Source organism: Taudactylus pleione, unplaced genomic scaffold, assembly GCF_031769625.1.
Source record: "Taudactylus pleione unplaced genomic scaffold, aTauple2 ptg000021l, whole genome shotgun sequence".
Taxonomy (NCBI): domain Eukaryota; kingdom Metazoa; phylum Chordata; class Amphibia; order Anura; family Myobatrachidae; genus Taudactylus; species Taudactylus pleione.
Genome location: NW_028284423.1, coordinates 17,455,891 through 17,478,653, shown reverse-complemented (window position 1 = coordinate 17,478,653; position 22,763 = coordinate 17,455,891). Strand labels below are relative to the sequence as shown.

Sequence of the window (22,763 nt, the reverse complement as noted above, 5' to 3'; positions counted from 1 at the left end):
ACCTCGCCTAGCTGAGAGCTGCAATTCCTTAAACAAGGAATATGATCTGCTTGGAGTGGAAAATGAACTAAGGGGAGGTTTAACCCTGATTGGATCGTTTTCAGCAATCACCTGTCTGTGGTAATCTTTCGCTATTCTAAATGGGATTGTTTGAGAGTTTTGTGGGGGGAAGAGAAAGTGGGTGAACTTACCGTAGTTGTGGCCTCTTTTGGCACTGTTCCAAGTGTTAGCGGATGATCCTCTCAGGGCGTCATTGGATCTGTGCATGAAGTCTCCTCTCTGGGTTGCTCTTGTGCCTTGGAAGTCTCGGGTCAGACCTGTGGCTCGCAAAGTCCGACCCCTTTAAAGAAAGGGTCTCTTGAAGGGCTTGTTTACTTTTTTGAGATCTGAAAAGGACTTCCTTGCCTTATGTCTTGTTTTGACCTCCTCTATGAACTGAGGGCTGAAGAGGTAAGTATCAGTAAGGTTAGGGAATTCTAAGGATTTGGGGCGCTAGATCTGCGAGTCCTGAGCCAGTAAGACATCTGGACCTGTGGGTGTTGGTGATATAGTTGAAAGTCTGGCCTGTTATGAGTGTTGCTCTGCTAATGGCCTTGAGGAAAAAAAGCTTGGATGCCACAAGAGAATCCAGAAAGATGCTGGACCCCCCTTCCCTCTCAGCTTTATCTAACACAAACAGCATGGGGCCAGCTGTGTCCGTAATTTTATATTGAATTTTTCTCAAAGTACGGTCTGTGGAATCATTGTGCCTCTTTTCTCCCACTACTGAGGCGAGGGCAGGGTCAATGTTAGGGACGAATAGTGCGAGTACATCCAGGCTCCCCATGTAGGATAGTAACACTAACTCGTCTTCTTTGACAAGGGTTGCTCTAAATGCCAACTGGGCAAATTTCTGGACTTCAGAGTTACGTTTTAAGGCCCAGTGAGTGGGATATAATTTAGTTGGCTGTGTTTTTCCTGCTAAAACCACCCTGGCCCTCTGAATCTCACTATATTCCCCACGTTGGGATGAGGTGGAGGTTCTGGTAATTTCCTCTAATTCCCAATCGACAGAGGAAGAGTGGCCATTGTCCCTATTGGAAATGTGTGGCTGTCTGTCAGGTGACCCTACATACTGGGAGCAGGTACCTTTGTGCTGCCGGCTACGGGCAGAGGTGTTGTGCTTGCTCCGAGCACTATCGTGTTGTCTGCTGCAGACAAACCCAGGGAATGGGGGAATGACACCTGAGTAGGTGTCCCTGGGGCTAAACCTAATTTTATTTTTCTTTGAACTTGTGTTGGTGGGTTCCATGAACAGGGAGATGACTTGTCACAGTGCTGAGGAGCATTTGTACCTCAGAGTCAGAAGAATCAGACGTGTCAAAACTTCAGACAGGAAAAGGTTTTTTTTTTTAATGTGAAAATCCTCTGAAGAGTAGGAATTAGAGGGGGAAGGGAAGAGCCGGCCCTAGGCATAGACAAACTAAGCAAATGCCAAGGGCATTTGGAATGCCTAGGGGCACCCAAGCCCGTCTAAGGCCGGCAGAGCCGGTTTGGGGCAGACACTGCCGGTGCACCTGCTGCTGGCTGGACAGAGACTATGGCAGCTGCTACTGTCACTGTGCAGTGTCCATAATCAGAGCTCAGCTGACAGCTCCGATCGGGCCTGGCAGAAGAAAACTATGAGTGGGCAGCGGCGGTTTGCAGGGACGGGGCACCTGGACGACAGCTAGTGGTTAGTTCAGGTGCAGTGCTGGGAGAGGGGTGATGGTTGCTGTGCTGGGAGAGGGGTGCGGTGTTGGGTGAGGGGTAATGTGCTGGGACAGGTGTGCAGGGTGAGGGATACTGTGCTAGTAGAAGTGTGCTGTGCTGGGTGATGTGTGCTGTGCTGTGATCTATGCTGGGTGAGGGGTGCTGGGAGCAGAACAATGGGGAAGGGGCCACAGCATAGTGAGACCACACTCTTTCTGTGAGGCTACATGCTTTTTCAAGATCCTATGGGGGGCACCTCCCAAAATCTCGCCTAGGGCACGAATTTGGGTAGGGCCGGCTATTCCCTTGAAAACTGCCAGCCATCGAGGACATTCCCAGTGAGTGTGTAACAGAGACAGATAATGTGTCCTCCATGTCAGCGCTGACAGAAAAATGTAAAGTCAGCAGCTCAGGAGCGCACCCTCGAGCCGCGCCGTATACAGGCAGAGGAGGTGAAAATTCTTTCCTTCTCCTCTATCTCAGCATTTTCAGGGGGCTTGCTGTCTAACCCCCCTGCTGTTGCTAGGTGACAAGCCTCCCGCAGAACAAACCTACAAGTGCAATACATTTGTGCGAACTTCTGCAACAGTGTTGGGAAGAACTTCCCAAACAATATATGATTTCCATTGCAGAAAGAATGCCATAAGTGTGTTTGCCGGTTATTTCTGCAAAAGGTGGCTACTTTGACGAGTCAAAAATTTAGATGAAATTTTGTTAAGCAAAATGTTCTATGATTTCTTTTTTTTATCTCCAATTCTTTATTGTTGCTTTCATTTCAGAGTACATTGAGATATTAAACTGTACATTTCAATAAAAACTGCTAAACCTAGGGGTGTTTTTAAACTTCTGTCTGGTAGTGTATATTCACACTTTCAGGTGAGCTATTTTTTCAGATGAGTTTATATACAGTGCAGTAATGCTCCCTGTATTATACTGGGAACATGAATGTTACACTGAGCATCCTTGCAGTCTTCACGATAATGATAGATGGGACTGTAAACATTTAAACATGCAGACAGGCATAATCGCTCAGAAATAGTTCAATGCTGTTACAGAAGGGGCTGAAGCCATTTACCTTCTGCATTCTGCTGTCTTTAAGCTTTGTTAATGACCCTTTTAGTATTTGTGAATTTTTGACCAAAGGTGTCTTATTCAGAACGAGTCAATGCATGGACTGAGCATGGTGACTGTCAGGGGCTGGCTGGCAACTTTTAGCCTGGGGGTAAGTCCAAGGCACTGGCCCATAAGTAACGGCGCATCCTTAAATGGAGGTGTTTGGTATAATAAATCTTTATTAATAAAATAAGTAGGCATAGTGATAATTATCCCAAAGATACTTTATTATTATAAATTTTACATTGCAAATAATAAAAATAAATAATGCCAAAAATATGTGTAAGGACAGTTATGGCTCTGGTGCTGGCACGGACACTGCCACTGCACAGTGTATATGCCAGCAGGTAAGCCTGCTAATATATGAAAAACGATAAGCCACAAAAGTGCACATATTGTTTTCTAGCAACATATACAGTATGGTGACAGCAAAATCAGTAGAAGTTTGTAGATATACAGTAGAGAAAAATGATTTTCTGTACGTTATCTACTAACATTCAGCACTACTAATATACACAACATACGTATGTGTACATGTAAAATAGCGCTGGTGACATACATAAGTGTATGTGTAAAATAGCGCTGCTAACATACATAAGTACGTGTAAAATAACACTGGTGACATACATAAGGTACGTGTAAAATAGCGCTGCTAACATACATAAGTGTATGTGTAAAATAGCGCTGCTAACATAGATAAGGTACGTGTAAAATAGCACTGGTGACATACATAAGTACGTGTAAAATAACACTGGTGACATACATAAGGTACGTGTAAAATAGTGCTGCTAACATACATAAGTGTATGTGTAAAATAGCGCTGCTAACATACATAAGTACGTGTAAAATAACACTGGTGACATACATAAGGTACGTGTAAAATAGCACTGGAGACATACATAAGTGTATATGTAAAATAGGACTGGAGACATACATAAGTGTGTGTGTAAAATAGCGCTGCTAACATACATAAGTACGTGTAAAATAGCACTGGAGACATACATAAGTGTATATGTAAAATAGGACTGGAGACATACATAAGTGTGTGTGTAAAATAGCGCTGGTGACATACATAAGTGTACGTGTAAAATAACACTGGTGACATACATAAGGTACGTATAAAATAGCGCTGCTAACATACATAAGGTACGTGTAAAATAGCACTGGTGACATACATAAGGTACGTGTAAAATAGCACTGGTGACATACATAAGGTACGTATAAAATAGTGCTGCTAACATACATAAGGTACGTGTAAAATAGCGCTACTAACATACATAAGGTACGTGTAAAATAGCGCTGCTAGCATACATAAGGTACGTGTAAAATAGCGCTGCTAAAATACATAAGGTACGTGTAAAATAGCGCTGCTAGCATACATAAGGTACATGTAAAATAGCGCTGGTGACATACATAAGTGTACGTGTAAAATAGCACTGGTGACATACATAAGGTACGTGTAAAATAGCGCTGCTAACATACATAAGGTACGTGTAAAATAGCGCTGCTAACATACATAAGGTACGTGTAAAATAGAGCTGCTAGCATACATAAGGTACGTGTAAAATAGCGCTGCTAACATACATAAGGTACGTCTAAAATAGCGCTACTAACATACATAAGGTACGTGTAAAATAGCGCTGCTAACATACATAAGGTACGTGTAAAATAGCGCTACTAACATACATAAGGTACGTGTAAAATAGCGCTGCTAGCATACATAAGGTACGTGTAAAATAGCGCTGCTAACATACATAAGGTACGTGTAAAATAGCGCTGCTAACATACATAAGGTACATGTAAAATAGCGCTGGTGACATACATAAGTGTACGTGTAAAATAGCACTGGTGACATACATAAGGTACGTGTAAAATAGCGCTGCTAACATACATAAGGTACGTGTAAAATAGCGCTGCTAACATACATAAGGTACGTGTAAAATAGCGCTGCTAGCATACATAAGGTACGTGTAAAATAGCGCTGCTAACATACATAAGTGTACGTGTAAAACAGCGCTGCTAACATACATAAGTGTACGTGTAAAATAGCGCTGCTGACATACATAAGTGTACGTGTAAAATAGCGCTGCTAACATACATAAGTGTACGTGTAAAATAGCGCTGCTGACATACATAAGTGTACGTGTAAAATAGCGCTGCTAACATACATAAGGTACGTGTAAAATAGCGCTGCTAACATACATAAGTGTACGTGTAAAATAGCGCTGCTAACATACATAAGTATACGTGTAAAATAGCGCTGCTGACATACATAAGTGTACGTGTAAAATAGCGCTGCTAACATACATAAGTGTACGTGTAAAATAGCACTGGTGACATACATAAGGTACGTATAAAATAGCGCTGCTAACATACATAAGGTACGTGTAAAATAGCACTGGTGACATACATAAGGTACGTGTAAAATAGCACTGGTGACATACATAAGGTACGTATAAAATAGTGCTGCTAACATACATAAGGTACGTGTAAAATAGCGCTACTAACATTCATAAGGTACGTGTAAAATAGCGCTGCAAGCATACATAAGGTACGTGTAAAATAGCGCTGCTAAAATACATAAGGTACGTGTAAAATAGCGCTGCTAACATACATAAGGTACATGTAAAATAGCGCTGGTGACATACATAAGTGTACGTGTAAAATAGCACTGGTGACATACATAAGGTACGTGTAAAATAGCGCTGCTAACATACATAAGGTACGTGTAAAATAGCGCTGCTAACATACATAAGGTACGTGTAAAATAGCGCTGCTAGCATACATAAGGTACGTGTAAAATAGCGCTGCTAACATACATAAGGTACGTCTAAAATAGCGCTACTAACATACATAAGGTACGTGTAAAATAGCGCTGCTAACATACATAAGGTACGTGTAAAATAGCGCTGCTAACATACATAAGGTACGTGTAAAATAGCGCTGCTAGCATACATAAGGTACGTGTAAAATAGCGCTGCTAACATACATAAGGTACGTGTAAAATAGCGCTGCTAACATACATAAGGTACGTGTAAAATAGCGCTGGTGACATACATAAGTGTACGTGTAAAATAGCACTGGTGACATACATAAGGTACGTGTAAAATAGCGCTGCTAACATACATAAGGTACGTGTAAAATAGCGCTGCTAACATACATAAGGTACGTGTAAAATAGCGCTGCTAGCATACATAAGGTACGTGTAAAATAGCGCTGCTAACATACATAAGTGTACGTGTAAAATAGCGCTGCTGACATACATAAGTGTACGTGTAAAATAGCGCTGCTGACATACATAAGTGTGTGTGTAAAATAGCGCTGCTGACATACATAAGTGTACGTGTAAAATAGCGCTGCTAACATACATAAGGTACGTGTAAAACAGCGCTGCTAACATACATAAGTGTACGTGTAAAATAGCGTTGCTAACATACATAAGTGTACGTGTAAAATAGCGCTGCTGACATACATAAGTGTACGTGTAAAATAGCGCTGCTCACATACATAAGTGTACGTGTAAAATAGCGCTGCTAACATACATAAGTGTACGTGTAAAATAGCGCTGCTGACATACATAAGTGTACGTGTAAAATAGCGCTGCTAACATACATAAGTGTACGTGTAAAATAGCGCTGCTAACATACATAAGTGTACGTGTAAAATAGCGCTGCTAACTTACATAAGTGTACGTGTAAAATAGCACTGGTGACATACATAAGTGTACGTGTAAAATAGCGCTGCTAACATACATAAGTGTACGTGTAAAATAGCGCTGCTAACATACATAAGTGTACGTGTAAAATAGCGCTGCTAACATACATAAGTGTACGTGTAAAATAGCGCTGCTAACATACATAAGTGTACGTGTAAAATAGCGCTGCTAACATACATAAGTGTACGTGTAAAATAGCGCTGCTGACATACATAAGTGTACGTGTAAAATAGCGCTGCTAACATACATAAGTGTACGTGTAAAATAGCGCTGCTAACATACATAAGTGTACGTGTAAAATAGCGCTGCTAACATACATAAGTGTACGTGTAAAATAGCGCTGCTAACATACATAAGTGTACGTGTAAAATAGCGCTGCTAACATACATAAGTGTACGTGTAAAATAGCGCTGCTAACATACATAAGTGTACGTGTAAAATAGCGCTGCTGACATACATAAGTGTACGTGTAAAATAGCGCTGCTGACATACATAAGTGTACGTGTAAAATAGCGCTGCTAACATACATAAGTGTACGTGTAAAATAGCGCTGCTAACATACATAAGTGTACGTGTAAAATAGCGCTGCTGACATACATAAGTGTGTGTGTAAAATAGCGCTGCTGACATACATAAGTGTACGTGTAAAATAGCGCTGCTAACATACATAAGTGTGTGTGTAAAATAGCGCTGCTGACATACATAAGTGTACGTGTAAAATAGCGCTGGTTAAAGCACATTTGTTACTTAGCAGCACCTTGTACATATTCCCCAAAGGTCAGTGTAGAGAAATATTACATACAGGAACTCAATCCCACCATATTTTATAAAATCCATACTAAACATACACTTACCTTTATTTCTTCTTTGTTTTTCTCTCTCTCCAGTTTCTTTTCTTTTAATTGGGTTCTTATCCTTCTTTCCTACAGCTCTTCCCTTGCTTATTTTTCCCTCCACTTCCTTTCATACTCAGGGTGCAGCCAAGGGTGGCCTTTGAATGGCCCTGCCTTTTTGGCAGTCCCATGTCCTACCAGGGGTGGGCTATAATAAGATGCGCTTTAGCTGCTGGTAAACTACACATCCCAGCATACCTTTGGGCATGTTGGGATGTGTAGTCCCAAAGCTGAATGGCCGCTCATTTATTTATTTTTAAATCACTAATCATGGGAGCCTCTTATGAAGAATAAGGCTCCCATTTGTGCAACACAACTTTTATTTTTATTTGGGCACCAAATAAATCTGTGGGGGCGGGGGAAGGGGTCCTGGGTGACACGCAGCAGAATGGCCGTGTCACTCATATATTGAATAATTAACTGGTGCTGCTGATTCCCTGCGACCCCATAGCTAAGCTGCTGTCCCGCGACCCCATAAACCCCCCTCTTGCCGCCGCTCGTTATGTACGGCCGCCTATGCACGACGCCGATGGGACAGCCGGGGTTGGTGCTTTGATGTTGATTATGTACCTACAGGGCTTCCATAGCCCTGTCGTACAAACAAGTTCAGCACATGACCGCTGCTGCCCCTGACAGTCAAAGTCAGCACGCAGCCGCGGCGGAAGCAGCTGAGCTGCACACTGGTCCACCTCCACGGCCCTCTGCAAGGAGGAGATGGGCGGCCCATGATGATTGATAATAGAGAGGCCCGCCACTGGTGACTGTTAACTGATTACTTTCTGTACACTTATGTATTTTACAGTATAAGGCAGAGGTTCCCAAACGCAGACCTCAAGGCTCCCCAACAGTACATGTTTAAGAGATATCCATGTTTGAGCACAGGTGGTTAAATCAAATTGACTGAGGTACTAATTAAGTCACCTGTGCTCAACCATGGATATCTCTAAAACCTGAACTGTTGGAGAGCCTTGAGGACCGCGTTTGGGAACCTCTGGTATAATGCATTCTTCCTACCATCTAGGCCAGTGGTTCCCAAACTCAGTCCTCAGGACCCCACACAGTTCACATCTTCCAAGTCACCCAGCAGTAGCACAGGTGTATTCATTACTCAATGACACATTTTAAAAGATCCACAGGTTGAGGTAATTATCTCACTTGTGATTCTGTGAGGAGTCCTGGAAAACATGCACTGTTTGAGAACTAGTGATTTAGCTCACAGGTTCTCAAACTCAGTCCTCAGGACCCCAAACAGTGCATGTTTTCCAGGTCTCCTCAAAGAATCACAAGTGACATAATTAGCTCCACTTGTGGATCTTTCAAAATGTGTCCGTCAGTAATGACTACACCTGTGCTCTTGCCATGTGATCTGGAAAATGTGAACTGTGTGGAGTCCTGAGGACCAAGTTTGAGAACAACCGATCTAGGCTGATTGACAGTACAAACAGTGTCATCAGGGCCGGCGCTAGGCTGTGCTGCGCCCAGCGCCATCCTGTGTTGCCGCCCCTTCCCTCCTCCGCTCCCTCCCCCCTGAGCTTAAATATGTCCTATAGCGCTGGGGGGGAGGTGAGCGTTTCCTGCGCCCTCCGGAAACAGTAGCGCTCCGGGCGACGAACCGGCTTGCCTGTGCCTGGAGCCGCTACTGGCTGTCATGTATATGAAAGCTGGTTTTAAAATGAATTCCTAGGTCTATTGTTTCACATTTTATCGAAGTATAGAATCATGTTAGTGTTTATTTCTATCTTGATCATGCTGTGACTAGCATTTAATTCTTTAAAGTCTGTATTGAAAAAGCATGTGCTAGTATAATTGTCACATAAATGATTCACCCTACAGTAGTTCTCTATAGTAATTAAGCACTGGTTACAAAGCAGTTTAGGATTAATTTAGCTTTACTAAAATCAAGTATTGTGTCTGGTAAGAAACAAATATAATTAGCATAGTACAGAAAAGTGTTGTAGAGCCTCATGTAAAACTGCATATGCAGTATGCTGTATTGTGTGATGTTGTGTCAGTGTAAATGGGAAGATGGCAATGTCTGTGGGCATGTTTCCATCTATTGATGGGAAAGTGGTCTCAGTTAGTTGGAGACCTTGGGTCTCCTTTGAGGATATGGAGACCAGGTGTCAATTAGGGATGTGCAGGCTCGAATTAGTTTGGATTTTCCCGCCAAATTCAGATTTTTCCCTCCAAAAATGGGGCCTCAGAAAGAGGCAAAACGCCATCTTTCATGTCCAGGAATGATGATGTTTGTCCATGAAAGATGACGTTTTGCCACTTTCTGAGACCCGATTTTTGACGGGGAAAATTCTAATTTGGCGGGAAAAGCCGAACTAATCTTAGCCTGCATATCCCTAGTGTCAATCTGTACTTTCAGTGAGATGCATTTTGCAACTTCAAGGTGCACTTTATGTAAGAAGCATATAAATACTGAGGCAAGTAAACTATTAAAACTAAGGAATTATAATTTTCATGACTTACTAAACACATAAATTAAGCTGAAATTAGCAGAATTTTAGAAAGAAATAACTAAAAGGTTTAAGGACATGTAAAGGCGGCAGTATTAGGAATGACTGTAAATTGATTTTGCCATTTCATTTGAGCTCCTCAGTAATTTGGGCAGTATCCTTCCTAGAAATAATGATTTGAGCTCCTCGGTGATTTGGGCAGTATCCTTCCTAGAAATAATGATTTGAGCTCCTCAGTGATTTGGGCAGTATCCTTCCTAGAAATAATGATAGAGTCTTCGGGGCTGATTCTGAATAACATGCAGGCGTGGTGACGTCTTTATTCTAATGCTGCAGCTGATTTTGTGAATACTGAGACGCCCACTTGCGGAGGTGCAAATACATCCCGGTGCGTGTTTTGAGCACACCATCGAAACTTGTACCATCACTATGGCAGGTGCAGCTTCTCTGTCTGAACATGGCCCTCCTGTGTGAGAAGTTGTGTGTGTCTTGATGCAGCCGCTTACAGCAATGCACCTGGGACATGCCTGCATCTGCTTAGCCACCCCCTGTTACCACCTAGGAATGCCCTCAGAATTGCACAGACCATGTGTCCGATTCTGCTCTGTGTCTACACATGCTAACAATCGGGACGCATTCACATGTGCAACTCAGACACATGTGCAGACTTAAACCATCAGTCAGGCCCACTGAGAGGTTGAACAGCTCCAACCAATATTAGTCCCGTTGTGTATATTTTTGCATGACTATGGTAGGCTGCACTAGGGAAACAAAATGGTAAGCTACTTTGGGGTAGGGACTGCAGGATTTAAACTCTCTGATTGTACAGTACTGGTGAATAAGTTGGCACTATAGGGTATATTTATCAAAGGCAAGAAGCCCTAACTACTGTGTAAAATGGTAAATTGACACAAGTTTTAGGGCTTTCGCCTTTTCCTATGATGATTAGCGCCAGCTATAGCAAGCAACAGTCTTCACTGGGGGCATTCTGTGATGTTTCCCCATGGGGAATCTTAATTATCATAACTTTATAGAATCTGGAACTGGAAGCCTGAGTCGTGGGGCTCCTAATTCCAGTGCATATGTGGGAGCAGAATTACGTTTGCTCACTGATACGGCCGTAACTAGGGTAGTGCGACCAGTGTCATGGCACAGGGCACTGCAGGGCAGGGGGCGCTGTTTGAGCCTGTCAATTTTCCTGTTTATTACCATTCTCACTTGTAGCTTCCTAATCTTTTATTCCCATCATATCCTGGCCTCCCCTATCTCTTCCCTGGCCCTTCCGCAGGAGCCGTGGCCCTTTTTAAGGTCCAGTATCTTATGCACCTATTTAAAAAATGAGGGGGGGGGGATGCCACTGCTCTCTCTGGTACAGGGCACAGGGCACCAAAAAGTCTAGTTATGGCTCTGCTCACTGACACCTAAGTGGCCTGGCAAGTGGGAAGACTGTTACTTAGCTGCATTGCATATGATAAAACTTGTTGATAAAAAGGCCCCTTAATGGTAAGCTTCGGAATAAAATTCAAATCATATTGTTGACAATGTTTACAGTTCTTGGCCAGGCCGTCTGTAAACTGCAGAATCAACGCATATAACAGAAACAATTCTGCATTATCCTCTTTAAACAGCAGGTGGCGCTGCAATGCCCTTTAATAATGCTGTTTGTTTTAAAGGTATTGACATAATAGTTCCAACTAAAAACCACACATCTATGCACACACACTAAAAGGGAATCTAAGAAACTAAGAATTCCAGGATAAAGGATTTCCTTGGCAGTATCCTGGCGTGTCCTGGGAGTAACTGTGACACAGGCACTAAGCATAGAATATGTATTAGCATTAAGTGTAACTTATGTTTATTATGTAAATCTTTACAGAATCTTTACAGAATTGCCACAGTAATATATGCCTGCACATACATATATTCAGAGCTCCATTTGACACAGCATATAACTATTATATTCCTATATTTATATAGATAACAAAACCAACATACTTCATCATTCACAGACCACTTACCATGTATTTATCTTTCAGGTGGAAAAACTGCTCAATTGTATTTTCATTTGGTTAAAAATGAAGCTTGCCCAAGTTGCTGTGCTGTTATTTGCTGTGTGGGAAATAGGGGCTACTCCAGCTGGCCGGCTCTCCTGTTACAAAAAGATTTTAAAAGATCGGAACTGTCACAACATCCCAGAGGGAGTGGAGAATCTTTGGCGCATGAACAGAAGCCTGCAGGACCACTTTTGGGAAGGAACAGGATGTGAGATGGTCTGTTACTGCAATTTTAATGAACTGCTCTGCTGCCCAAAGTAAGCATTGTATATTTGTGCATTGGTTTATTGTTTATCTCTGTTTTTTTTCTTTCACATATACAACTTATATGTTTTAATAAATGTTTTGTGACTCATGCACTGGTTTCCCTAGGAACATTTCTGTTACCGTAACATGCCAGGCTTGAAGTAGAGATGTGCGGTTCGGGTCTCCAGAATTCCGAATCCACTCAAATTTTGTGAATCCTAAACGAGTCGCAGTTATTTTTTTTTAAATGTTAAAAACAGCTAAAACATATCCAAATCCAAAACCAAAACACGGAGATACAGCGCACATCTCTAACTTGAAGCAAAATCTGCTTTACTACAGTTCTTCTTTAACGACCCTGTTCTATTGTGCAGTGTTATGTATAATATAATGCAGAAATAAATGTCATATGACAAAGACATTCTCATGGCAATATTAGTAGCCCATATTCTTTTCCCATTATTACATATATAGAGGAAATGTATACGTAAAACAAAAAAAGGCCAGTCAATAAAATGATGAGTTTTGTTTGTGAACTTAAAAATAATATATACAATGAAACCTGTAACTAACAGACAGTAATCATTATCTATCAGTTTGGTGAAAGTAGGGTCGTGACTGGGGGTGTGTGAGCAATGACGTTGCCTGTCGCCCATGGCTCAGAGCCATGGGGACGTCATGACATCATGTGCTCAGGGGCCCAGCACAGGGTGCTGCGCTGACACTGACAATGAATCACTTAGGGGCTCATTTAGAGTTTGACATAAACACATTATGCTGGGTTTTATCCCCACGTTTTTATACATACTGCTTTTGTGCAGATAAAAGTGAGAAGTATCTTCCCATTGTGCAGCTCTACGCTTATAGAGGCAGTATAGGGTAGAGAAGGGTCAGGCTGACGTAGCTCGAGTGCAGTAATGTGGTCTGCTGGGAAGAATCTTCTTATAAGGAGTATCTGTTATGGCTGCCTCCCATCTGGTGCAAGACGTGTGCTGATAATGATCATCATCAGCAGGGAGTTTTGCAGTAGCTGTTGAAAAAGTCCCTTAAAGGGATAACAACATTAGTGCTAATAGCCTAGTGCTGGCAGCACCAAAACTGGAAGGAAGGAAAGCATGTCCCCCCAAATTTGCATTGGTGCCTGCAGAATTTGGAGCACTTCTGTTTAGATACTCCTTCCACCAGCAATGATCCGGTAGTGCGACGCGCATTCTATGAATGCCGAGGCATTTCCTTAGACGTAACAGAAAGTGTAGTTTATTTCCATCCCTCTCTGTTCCAGCCAGGCTCTTGAGCTTAACGAGAACCAACCTTTCTCGGGGTAGAGTGGATGATTGTGCCTGGCACACTTGTCCTCAGATCCCAAGTGTCACCTATAGGTGTTCGTACACTAGGATATACTACAGCCCTACACTGAAGTGTAAGGACTACTGGTGCCAGGAAGGAAGAGAAAAAGGAAGAAACACACAACACAGAATACACTCACCGCTCCTATTCATGCCACTGGGAACAGCAGTAGCAGCCAATTAAGATAGACAGAACACACCTGCCACACAACTGCCTACATCTCTCTGGCTCTAACGGAGTGCCCACCCAACTATAATCTATATCTACACACAGACCCTAACTTAACCAGGCCTAGTGTGATAGCAATGCAAGCTCTCTATAGGTGTGGTGCACTAACTGGCCTTTACCTTATATCTATGATAAACTTACCAACAATAAAGAAAGCAATATCACGATAGCTTAACCAATACACCAATAAATCACAGTGGTGCAGGAAATTTAATTCTTTACCTTAATAAACAGACCTGCTAACCATACTTCAATTTGTACCCGCTGTCGGGTTGCACTTCCTTTGGGAGTTCCTTCTTTTGGGAATCCAGCACACATGGGGGCTAGGCAGCCCTGCATGCAAGCAGAGGGGATGTGAATATGAAAGTGCAGTGGCCTGACAACTCCTCCACATGCAGCCCTAATGCCCGTAGTAGTGGGGCTTTCTTTGTGGGTAAAAGGCCTAATAACCAGTGCCCACCTAACAGAGTTGAGTGACCCCAGGAGTCACTTTATTGAGTTCAGGTCTTTGGTTAGCCTATTGAAGATGCAAGAGTGACGGGTGCCTAATGCCCAGGGTCACTTCCAAGGGTAAAGGGCTACTGCCTGCCTATTGACAGCTTAGAGACCTGGGTCTAATCCCCAGTCACTCATAAAAGGGCTCAGGTCTAGTGCCTGCCTATCTTATACTCAGAGTAGTCACCTGGGTCTACTGCCCAGAGTCACTTTATTTAAAGGGGCTTTGGTGTATTGTCTGCCTATCTGCAGCACAGAGGAGTGACCTGGGCCTAATGCCCAAGTTATTAATATGGGGGGGGACAATAGGTAGCCTGGGCCTAATGCCCAGACTTACTTAAAGTGTGGGCACGTGCCTTCAGCCCACTTACAATTCGGCACAGGCCTAAGGCCTGTGTCCACGTGCCTAGTGCCCGACAACCCTGGGGTCTAGGGCGACTTATACATAAGTTGAGGGGGCCAAAGCCATCTCCTGGAACAGAGGAAGAGGCTGCAGTGGAGAGCTTTGTGCAGCTCTTTTGCTTCCCACCACTGCAGGCCTCTCTGGTCTTCTGCTTCTGCCTTGACTCCTGTCAACTGCTGCCATAGTGTAGGCTCTGCTGCCACCTCCAAATCTCCAATGGCCGTGCCCGCCATCTTCTGGCTTGATTGCGCCATCTTTTGGCCTCTTCCGTGGCTGCCGGGGGTCTTCACTGCATTTCCTCTTACGTCTCTGACAAACTGGCTCACTCCGCTCTGCGGCATGTAATATAAGACGCCACGAGTGGGTGAAGGTATGATTGGCCTGATCTTTGAAGTTTCAAGCTTGTTTGTATCAGCTCCATCTTTTTATCTCAGGGCCGTTTTAGGGAGGAAGATGGTACCCCAACAGGCTGTCTGGTTACAGAAACAGATGAAAGCCCCTAACTCTGTCCCCAGAACAGGGTACTCCCTCACACCAACACTAAGCAGGGCCAGATTAAGGGCCATGTGGGCCTGAAAATGTTCAAGGACCTATTGTGAGAAGCAAAGAAACCCCTACACTATCAGCCCCAATGTCTTTCTAAATACATAAAAGTAGAAAAATTGCATCATTTTGTGAGGAAAATTGGAATACTTATGTTTTATGAGCAACCGTATGGCCAGCTGGTTGCTGGCCAGGACTGGTGTCACTAACTAACCCCAATATGAAATCAATAGCACCTTCATGTAATTATTAAGCCTCCCTATCTTCAAACAACCGCAACATTAAATTAATAACATTCACATTGTCCAATTTCCACATTTATAGATTTGATGTGCTGACATGCAATGTACAGTATTCACATTTAATAAATAGACCTATTTCCCTATTACACTGTAATCTCAACCATTAAATAATCCCACCCATCAAATGTTTATCCCCTACCCTCATTATATCTTCTGTCTGCCTACCTTGCTGTTTGCACACTTTTGATTTGCTGTTAGACCATCCCTCACCGCATCATTTAACTCACTGTGAAGGCCTCACCTCCGCACACTCCCATATCCCGGGGAATTGTGCTAATGGTTAGCATATGATTGAGCTGTGCTCCCGTTCTGGTTAGACTAAATACTATGGTACACAGGTATCTCCTAATGGTGGTCCAGGGGATTGTAGTGTACAAAAGTCCACCAAGATATTATGTGCTCCCAATAAATGTTGGCAACTGTGGCTTTCCAGGTTATTATGCTAGCTACATGTTCTATGAGTTATTATACTATATTGTACAGGTTGAGTCTCCCATATCCAAATATTCCGAAATACGGAATATTCCGAAATACGGAATAATTTTGGCATGACTGAGATAATGAAACCTTTGATTTTTCATGGTTCAATGTACACAAACTTTGTCTAAGGCACAAATTATTATTAATATTGTATAAAATAACCTTCAGGCTCTGTGTATAGGGTGTATATGAAACATAAATGAAATTCATGTATGCACACACACTTTTTTTGAGCCTCAAAATTATTGAAAATATTGTATAAAATGACCTGCAGGCTGTGTGTATAAGGTGTATATAACACATAAATGCATTCTGTGTGTAAATTGGGGTCCCATTCCCAAGATATCTCATTATGATATGCAAAATATTCCAAAATACGGAATAATCCATTATCCAAAATACCCCTGGTCCCAAGCATTTTGGATATGGGAGACTCAACCTGTATTACACAAAAGTCATGCAGTTAACTACTACGAAGGAAATTTAGCTATGGAGTGTGTCAGTTGGGTTGTGAACTGAACCAAAAATGACCTAATGCGTAATAATTAATATCCAAAGATTTTAACTATTGATAGTAAGTACAGTTTTCAGAAGCATATTTAAATAATTCCGTTTTATATCCATAATTACACTTGCGTTCTCTTTTAAATATATTGGTAATTTAGTATACTGTAGTCTACATTTCTTATAGGGTAAAGTATATGAACAGCCTGCAGAAATGTATCTGCAGGACGCTTCATGGAGCTGGCAAAGAGGCTTAGCAGAGGTTCCATCTTTCCTACACACCAGCAGTAACAGTGAGGCTATTTGGCTGTGAGAGCACAACTGAAGTGCTATTATGCTGTCACAATGATGCTTCTGTTCCTTTCCCTAAAACATCAGCCTGTGAACACGTTCGAATAGCAGCCAGCCTGTATTAGTGTGCCGTCTACTGTGTCCTCAAGTGGAAGAATGCTGCATTCACAAGCATCAACTTCAATAGACTACCTATAATAAATCACATCCATAATGCATTACAGCAGTAATACTAACAACCACAACATTTTTGCTAAAAGATAACTTACTGTGTGCTGTTCTGTTTTTGTTTTGTAGGGATATTTTCTTTGGCCCGAAGATTTCATTTGTGATTCCTTGTAATGCCCATTGATAATCAAAGCTACATTGTACCCCATGAAGACAATGGCTGACACAGAAAATGTGATGTTTTCTAAGATAAATAACTTTACCTTTATTCCTTTTGTCTCCATCCACATCCCCTTTTCCAGTGGAACGATCCCTCTGTCTGCTCTGCCCCATATTCATTTTATACCACGCTATTATGGCTATAATGAGATTGGCCATAGGTGACGGGAGTGCATTGTCTGCAGGCCACATACTCTAGCAAGAGATTTCCACTTGTAGTTGGATCTCCTGCACCAGGAATAGGGCTGGTGCAAATGCACGCTGCTAAGGATGACTGCTTTCACCGGCATATGGATTGTGGCATTTTTATATCTGTGTACAGCCGTATTTATTGTGTATAGTTGAACAGAGGTTTGAGATTCACAGAGAGCTGGACGAGCTATTGATGGATACACTTTATATTAATGTTTTGGTATCATGTGTGTCTAATATATATATATATATATATATATATATATATATAAATATATATATTTCTGTACAATAAACCTTCATGCAGCAGGAGACACTGTATGGTCCATTCAATAGCAGACTGAAATGTCAATGGTTTAAGTTTCATTTTGGGTACCATTGACCTCTGCTGGTAATACAATACATGTAAATCTGTTTAGCCTCTATGTGGACATGAGATTGGTGATCAAAATGAGCATAAACAGATTGTGTTCAGAATCGACCAATCACACAGATAATTGGGTGTGGTGTAAAGAACGTAATTTCTACCAATCACTAAGCATTATCACCGATCCAATTGCTCACCAACAGCTGGCCAAAATGTACCACTATGACTTTTCAGTGTTCTGAATAGCTACATTATTCATACAGTATGTTATTATTTTTGTCACCTACGGCCTGATCCAGAGTTGTATGCAAACCCGATGGTTTGCGTACAACTCTGATGATGGGTGGAGTGCGCATGTGCCGGAGCCGCAGTTGGCATTTGCTGTGATTTAGTAGTGTCGGAGAAGCTACAGCCTGATTGACAGGCTGCAGCCATATAGGGACAGGGAGGGTGGCTGTTTTAGAAAACGGGGGCGTGCTGAGGCCTTTGTCTACATCATCTGACACAGATGTACTGGTCTCAGCTGAAGACTACGGGGTCTTTGTACTAAGCCTGTCACTTTACAGGCTGTTAATGACAGTTAGGAGCCGATTGGTTGGTACTTTATCTCCATCCACACCAGTGACGTGCAGTGAGGTAAATGGCTGAGGAGGCACTGGCTAGTATCACAACCAGATTCACAAATACATATATGAACCAGAGGGTTCATGTGGGCATTATACAAAGGTGCAGCAGTATATAGTGCTGGAAATTCAGTGAGTTTTGATCAGGGATGTGCAGAAAAGATATATAGGGGAGGCAGTGCCTCACCTGCCATACACTAAACTCCAGAGTTTTGATTATAAAAATGATTAGTATAATACATATAAGCTATTTATAATATTTTATTTAATTTTTTTCTTATTACTTTTATAGTTAAAACTCTGGAGTATACCTTGGTATGACAGGAAAGGCTCTGCTAACCTGCCTCACCTGACCACACATCACTGATCCACATATATTTCACAGTTCTATCAGATGGGTTACAGGCACGGCTGGATTATAGGCAGGGTGACAGGGGCGGGGGTCCCGGGGCCCCCACATACTTGACAACACTTCCGCATTGGACGCTCCTGTTTCACCAACAAGTCTCCTGCTGCCCCGCAGAGCCTCTCAATCCCCCGGAATCCCCAAGCCCCGTCTGAAATAAGGGCCGTGCATGTGCGAATCTGGCTGCGTCGAGGTGGAGCTTGGCGCCATCATTCAAAATAGGCCAGCCATGCACCGTGCGTCCGTGGGCAGCATTGGCCTGTGTGCGGCCAGCCACCAGTGCAGGCATGGAGACTATGCACTACAGTCTCTTTCTCCAGTGGCCGTAGCAGCAGTGGCAGATCCCTTCCCTTTCTCCCCCCTGCATGTAGGGAGCAACGGGGAGTGTGACATCTGGGAGGAAGAGAGTGATGGGGCAGCTGGCCCGGCACAGAGAGCAGCTGTAGTCTGGCAGGGACAGCTTGGTGGTGGCTGGGTCTGAGAGCTTGAAGGGGAGCCTGGAGAACGAGGAGTGCCCGGGCCCAAGGTGAGCGTCTATGGTTCTACCTCAGTGGCTGCTAGGCTGACACTGACCTCTGTGTGTGTGTGTGTAATTTTAGACATATACTGTATGTGTGTGTATATATATATATATATTACACTTTGATCCCTAATAGGGGCCGCAACAAGTTTGTTGCCCAGGGGCCCCACGGACCTTGATCCGGCCCTGGTTACAGGATAAATCTCAATAATTGAACCTTCCTGGGGTCCTCTTTTAACATATCATAGGCAAAGAGTGTGTGCCATGTCTGCAGTTATAGGGGTATATTTACTAAAGTGTGGGTTTTAAGAAGTGGAGATGTTGCCCATAGCAACCAATCAAATTCTACTTAACTTTAATATAGCACCTTCTAGATAGATAAGTTAGAATCCGATTGGTTGCTATGGGCAACATCTCCACTTCTAAAAACTGCACTTTAGAAAATATACCCCCTAGACTCCAAAAGGTCAACTCTGTACTTCAACAAGTTCACTGGCAGGAAGCCAGGCTTACATTGGAAAACTACCAACATTAAACCCTTATCTCAAAAATGTTTAACTCTGAAAAGCATCTGAACTGTTTCTTAGTTTCACAAGTAAATCATTTAAATAAACTTAACTTTCATTTAGGCTTGGTGGTTCTTTCACCATAACTTCAAATTGAGATTGTCAAACAGTACGAGATTGATTCATTCTGTATTGTATTTATGAAACACTAATGCACAGGAACAGATTTTATCTGTCATTTCTATAGTACAGTATAGAAAACTAAAGCAAATGGCTGATTGATTGTGTAGGAAATGTCACTTATATAATGGGTTTCCCTAAATGTCCCCTTCATTGTTTAATTCTCCTAAAACAAAATAATCTAAGAATTACACCAGTCACCTACACACAGTACAGAAAGAAATGATCTTATAAAGCCCTTATAGTGGAAAATAAGCCTTATAGTGGAACAATCACATTATATTTTTTTAATAGCATAAAATTTTATTGAAAAAAAACAAAAACAGCCAAAATACCCAGAGCTGAACACTCATACAAGTATATACTTACTGTATAAGTATATAATGAGCGGGATGCACCAATCGGATCCCTTACAGCGTGTGCCTCACTCAACGCCATGTGCAGAAGGACTTCTGGGTCATAAACTCGGAAGTCAGTCTATCGCAAAGGACAGCTCTTACCGGGAGAGATGTCCTCTGTGAGTTTATTTATGTCGGCATGCATGCGATGATTGGCTGGATGCACCACATGCAAAATGTGATGAGTCATGCATCCGCCTATAGAGGTAATTACTTGAAGCGCTGTCACCCGTAACAAGCACATTCACAGTACAATTGGCTAATTTGTTGCTAACACTTGTTATCTGCATTTCTTTAAGAACATATTCGCGGATACTAATTCCACCCTTAAATAGTAATCTGCAGTGCAATTTTCAAGCAGATTTCTTAAACAGTTATAATCGGGGAATACTCAAATGAATAAAAAATAAAGTTTATCAAAATTACCTTTGGCTCATTATGCAGATTTTCCCTCACAAAAGGAGAGTCTACACCCCATCTATATGAACAGCCTTGTCCACAAAAGCTATAGTGAAAGTGGCAGGGTAGATAATTCAGGGTAGATTTACAAATATTTCTGAAAAACATAAGGTGGAGGTATTGCCCATAGCAACCAATCAGAATGTAATTAGCAGTTATCTAAAATAATCTAGAAAAAGATAGCTAGAATCTGATTTGTTGCTAGGTAACACCCAGGGCCGGTTCTACGCATACGCACGGTATGCAGCTGAGTAGAGTGCCACATAGTGGAGGGCGCCTCAGCTGCGACCATGCAGGCCGCGGGCAGACTGTGAATCTGTGACACAGCTGCACCGTGCATGTAGTGCTGGCCAGTAGCTGTGTGTTTGTTTTAATTAGCAGCCAATGAGTCTGTCAGACTCTCATTGGCTGCTGCGCCCACTGCCGAAGCCGGGCTGGAGCTAACTCATGAGCTCCATCTTCTGGCTCCCACAGTGGGTAATGGGAGAGACATCATGACATCTCTCCATAAGGCAAAGCGGCCCGGAGGAGCGTATGGCGGCGGCGGCAGCAGGAGATTCAGGTAACTGTTTTTTTTATTTTTATTACGTGTGTGTTTCCTGGGGGGGGGGGGCACTACAAGGGGGGACTACTACTAGGGGCACTACAAGGGGGGGAGGGAACCACTACTGGGGGCACTATGTAAAGGGCAATACTGGGGGTACTGCATAGGGGGGGGGGGGACTACAACTGGGGCCACTGTTTAAAAGGCACTGCGTAAGGGGTACCACTATTGGGGGCACAAGGGGCAATGCATAGGAGGAACCACTACAGGGGGCACTGCATAGGGGCAACTATATAAGAGGCACTACTGGGGGACTGCATAAGGGGGACCAGTCCTGGGGCACAAGGGGTACTGCACAGGGGGGACAACTACTGGGGGCACTGTATAAGGAGCGCTGCATAGGAGGCCTGCATAAGGGTGACCACTACTGGGGGCAATGTATAAGAGGCACTACTTGGGGCCTGCATAAGAGGGACCACTACTGGGGGGCGTTGAATACTGGGGGTACTGTATAAGGGGTACTACTGGGGGGACTGCATTAAGGTGCATATGGAATGGAAAGGACTGTTCCCAGAATGACGAGAAAGGGGTGTGTGTCATGGTTATGGCTTTTCCATGAGACCACGGCCCCTTAATTTGTTTGGGCACGCGCAAGAATATGCCTGGGGGCGGCAAAAACTATACTCGCTTACCAAAAAATTTGGGCTAGGGACGGCCCTGCTAACACCTCCAACTGCCCTTTGTATTTTGAAAGTTTAAAGACCACTAATGCAGCAACAAGTTAACCTTTGGTAATCTTCAGTCACCCATTTGGACTGGAGCGGGCGGGGAACTTTGCTGTGTAGAACATAAAACCTTTTAATAATGATAAAGTGGTTTAATATACCAGTACAGTGGTTCTCAAACTCGGTCCTCAGGACCCCACACGGTTCACATTTTCCAGATCATCCAGCAGGTGCACAGGCGAATTCGTTATTCACTGACATTTTAAAAATTCCACAAGTGGAGATTTCACTTGTGTTTCTGTGAGGAAACCTGGAATACATGTACTGTTTGGGGTCGTGAGGACCAAGTTTGAGAATATGTATACTAGTATAATTATATAGACAATAGGGACAGATCAGGAAATTCCTGATAGACCCAGTGGGTTCAAATCGGTTGAGGTTAATTTTGGTTCACTCATCTGTTTTTTGAAGTCAAAATCCAGAATGTTTTATGAGAACAATTATCCAAAGTGCTTGAAAAAAAAAAAAAAAAAAAAAAAAAAACAGCTAGTGTTTTCTATAGAATATTTGTGGGTGTTATTGATGCAAGAAACAATACTAAATAATAGTAATAATTTCCAATTGCTAGCACAAAACACACAGCACA

At 42.8% G+C, this 22,763-nt stretch overlaps 1 protein-coding gene across 1 annotated transcript in view; it reads left to right on the top strand.

The window, feature by feature from the left end:
* SCRG1 (stimulator of chondrogenesis 1) overlaps nt 1-17,604 on the top strand; it is a 53,652-nt gene extending 36,048 nt beyond the window's left edge. The window contains exons 2-3 of the mRNA XM_088448153.1: nt 11,954-12,228; nt 17,108-17,604. Of these exons, the coding sequence (XP_088304279.1) occupies nt 11,993-12,228; nt 17,108-17,162 (291 nt within the window). The 5' untranslated portion in view covers nt 11,954-11,992 and the 3' untranslated portion in view covers nt 17,163-17,604. The remainder of the gene's footprint in view (nt 1-11,953; nt 12,229-17,107) is intronic.
* The last annotated feature ends 5,159 nt before the right edge of the window (nt 17,605-22,763 follow it).